This window comes from Sinocyclocheilus rhinocerous, unplaced genomic scaffold (assembly GCF_001515625.1).
Source record: "Sinocyclocheilus rhinocerous isolate Xijiao unplaced genomic scaffold, SAMN03320098_v1.1 scaffold13848, whole genome shotgun sequence".
In the NCBI taxonomy this organism is placed as follows: Eukaryota; Metazoa; Chordata; class Actinopteri; order Cypriniformes; family Cyprinidae; genus Sinocyclocheilus; species Sinocyclocheilus rhinocerous.
In genome coordinates this window covers 8,729-11,870 of record NW_015667473.1, presented here as the reverse complement: position 1 = coordinate 11,870, position 3,142 = coordinate 8,729, and the positions used below count along the sequence as shown (strand labels likewise).

The 3,142-nt window shown below is 39.0% G+C and overlaps 1 protein-coding gene across 1 annotated transcript in view; it reads right to left on the bottom strand.

Annotated features, from left to right (window-relative positions):
- Positions 1 to 405: 405 nt before the first annotated feature.
- LOC107733974 (GTPase IMAP family member 8-like) overlaps positions 406 to 3,142 on the bottom strand; it is a 6,598-nt gene continuing 3,861 nt past the window's right edge. The window contains exon 3 of the mRNA XM_016545840.1: positions 406 to 1,277. Coding sequence (XP_016401326.1) covers positions 406 to 1,277 — 872 coding nt within the window. The remainder of the gene's footprint in view (positions 1,278 to 3,142) is intronic.

Sequence of the window (3,142 nt, the reverse complement as noted above, 5' to 3'; positions counted from 1 at the left end):
ATAACAACCGGTAAAGGCTAATAACACAGGGTCATCCGGGTAACAGCAGTCGGCGCTATACTCTTGCTTGAACTATTTTTTCTTGGTGGAAGCTTTGCGATTGTTGTTACTGAGTGTTTACTTAGTGCAAGGAAGCTTGATTTCAAACTCTGAATTTAATTGATTCCAACTGTGTAAGCTATTGTGCAACAAGATTAGCCCATACATCCATCTAGAGTTGTGCTTTCGGATTTCTGTAAGTATCTTCCAAATGATATAAATATGAATAAACTCTTAGTTATATAAACTGTAAAAACAGAAATAGGTGAGATGATATTAATTTAAAACAATAATAATAATAAAATAAAATAAAAACAAAACAAAATAAATGTCTAAAATTTCCAACTCCTGCCTCTATTTTGCTGTTTACTGATTTCCCCCCTCATTTTCAAAAACAACATTAAAGTCCTGATGTATGGAATTTCTCCTCTTTTCCTTGATATGTTTAAATTTATCTGCAATAACTTTAGCACTTGATCCTCCTGTTAGAGCTGCTCCTCCTGCCATTAAAACTACAGGCAGAGCCACTCCTCCAGTAGCAGCAACTAATGCTGCACCTCCTGCAACTGCCACTCCTACACCTGCCACACTCGCTCCCACTAAAGCTGTATCTTCAACCTTTTTCATCATTATCTTTTTCTGAGCTTCCTTGTACATCTTATTTGTGTAATGCTCTCCTCCATTCTTTGTCACCATTATGTCTATTTTCTTGAACAGTTCAGTAACCTGTGCTGGATTTTTATCAATGTTATTAAAAATGTGATACCTGCCTCCACACTGTCTAACTAGCTCATTAAACTGCTTGTTTTTGGTGAGAAACTTTTCTATAGACATGTGTAACTGATCTCCTCTAGTGAACAGAATGATGGTGTAACGTGCAGCTTCTTCTCCAAAGTTTTCCTGAATCCATTTCACTGTGTTTTTCTCCTCGTCTGTGAATCTCATGTCCAGTCTGATGACCAGCAGAAACACATGAGGACCAGGAACAGACATTTCTACACATCTCCCTATTTCATTCTTCAGTTTCCCTTTACTGATTGATGTATCATACAGTCCTGGAGTGTCGATCACTGAGATGTTTCTACAATCCACTGTCTTCTGACGTTTCTTGCATTTCTCAGTCACAGATTCAGAAGAAAATTCTTCCTTAAATGCCTTTCGTCCCAGTATAGTGTTTCCTGTTGCACTTTTTCCAGTGCCAGTTTTACCCACCATCACAATCCTGAGATCTGACATGATTAAAAAAAATATAAAAGGACAGACGTAAAAATTTATGCATTATAGACTCTAGACTGTCTCTAGATAATGAGCTAATTTTATGAAAATCGGACCAACAGCACAGGATCTCCATTTCCTGAATTATTAAAGAAAGAAAAAAAATGTATCTGTGGAATTCAGATTTTTTTCTTTTTCTATTTACATAGTAGAAGGACACGATCATTAATATTTACACAACAATTTTTATCTAAAATTGATCTATAAAATAGATAATTAAATCTGTAACTGAAAGGACCAACTTTTCCATGAACATTTTTTTTTTCAATCTGGAAAATAGCTGGCTAGTGGACAATAATAATATCTGGACTTAAAATGACATATTTTACTAGAGTAAATCAGACATTTCTGCACTCAACAAGTATGCATTATAAACTGTCTCTAGATAATGAGCTAATTTTATGAAAATCGGACCAACAGCACAGGATCTCCATTTCCTGAATTATTAAAGAAAGAAAAAAAATGTATCTGTGGAATTCAGATTTTTTTCTTTTTCTATTTACATAGTAGAAGGACACGATCATTAATATTTACACAACAATTTTTTATCTAAAATTGATCTATAAAATAGATAATTAAATCTGTAACTGAAATGACCAACTTTTCCATGAACATTTTTTTTTTTCAATCTGGAAAATAGCTGGCTAGTGGACAATAATAATATCTGGAATTAAAATGACATATTTTACTAGAGTAAATCAGACATTTCTGCACTCAACAAGTTTTCTGTATCTGTGCTTTATGGACTTTGAGACCCATAGAGCACAAAAATAAGATCTTAAATTTCACTATTACATCATATTTTACAAATAATTTATTACAAAAATAATTTGGTCTCATTCACTAATAATTGTGCAGATTATTCGTATTTATAAGCACATTCATACACAGGTTTCATGCACAAATTTGTGTACGTATGTTTAGTCATTGAGACCCAATGTATCAACAGTAGAATGATAGTTCCCTTTCAAGGGAACTTCGAACTGCGTCCTCTAGGGTTCGCTATGGAGAACGCCTCGTCGTGACCCGTGTCTGAAGCATACATTCAAAAAACACCAACAACATGTTGGCTGGCGACAGCCTATGACATCACTACCGGTGTGACTATAGTATAAATAGGCGCCGGGAGAACACGTCATCCTCTTCTTCGTCTTCATTGACTGTTTTGTTTGAAGCGTGCATTCCGGTGGTAAGAGCGATCTTTCTTCCTTTATTATGGCAAGCACTAGCAAGACGTTTAGGAGATGTGTGCATCTGTGTCTTCGTTATTTGACACCTGATGACACACATGATCTTTGCGTCTTTTGTTTGGGCGAAGAGCACGCACGCGATGTCCTCGAGGGGGCAATCTGCGTTAACTGAGAGCGTTTTTCAATGAAAAAGCTCCGCTCTCGTTTGTCTCTCTTTTCGAGGAAAGAGGGGCAGCTGTCTGCTCCCCGCGGTTCAGGACCTGCCGCTGCTGAGGCATGGAGGAGAATGAGGTCGTGGGGATCGCAGGCGGATCTGGCTGCTGAGTTTAAGGAGGGGCATTCCCTCTCACGCTCGGCCGTGGACGAGGGTGAGCTGCTGGAGGATGATGTGATTTCCCTAACATCATCTGATCCAGGGGCCAGTGCTCTGCTGGGTTCGGGCCAGGAAGAGCAGGAGATGTCTGAGGAGGGCAAAGAAGCTGAGGCTGAGCCTTCCCAATCCTCCTGCCCTGCGTATGATAAGCTATTGGAGGTTATGGATCGCGCCACGGCGAGGCTTGACTTGCCGTGGAAGCGGGCCAAGAAGGTGACGCCGCGAGCGTTATCTGTCTGACCATAGCCCTCCAGCTCAGGTGAGC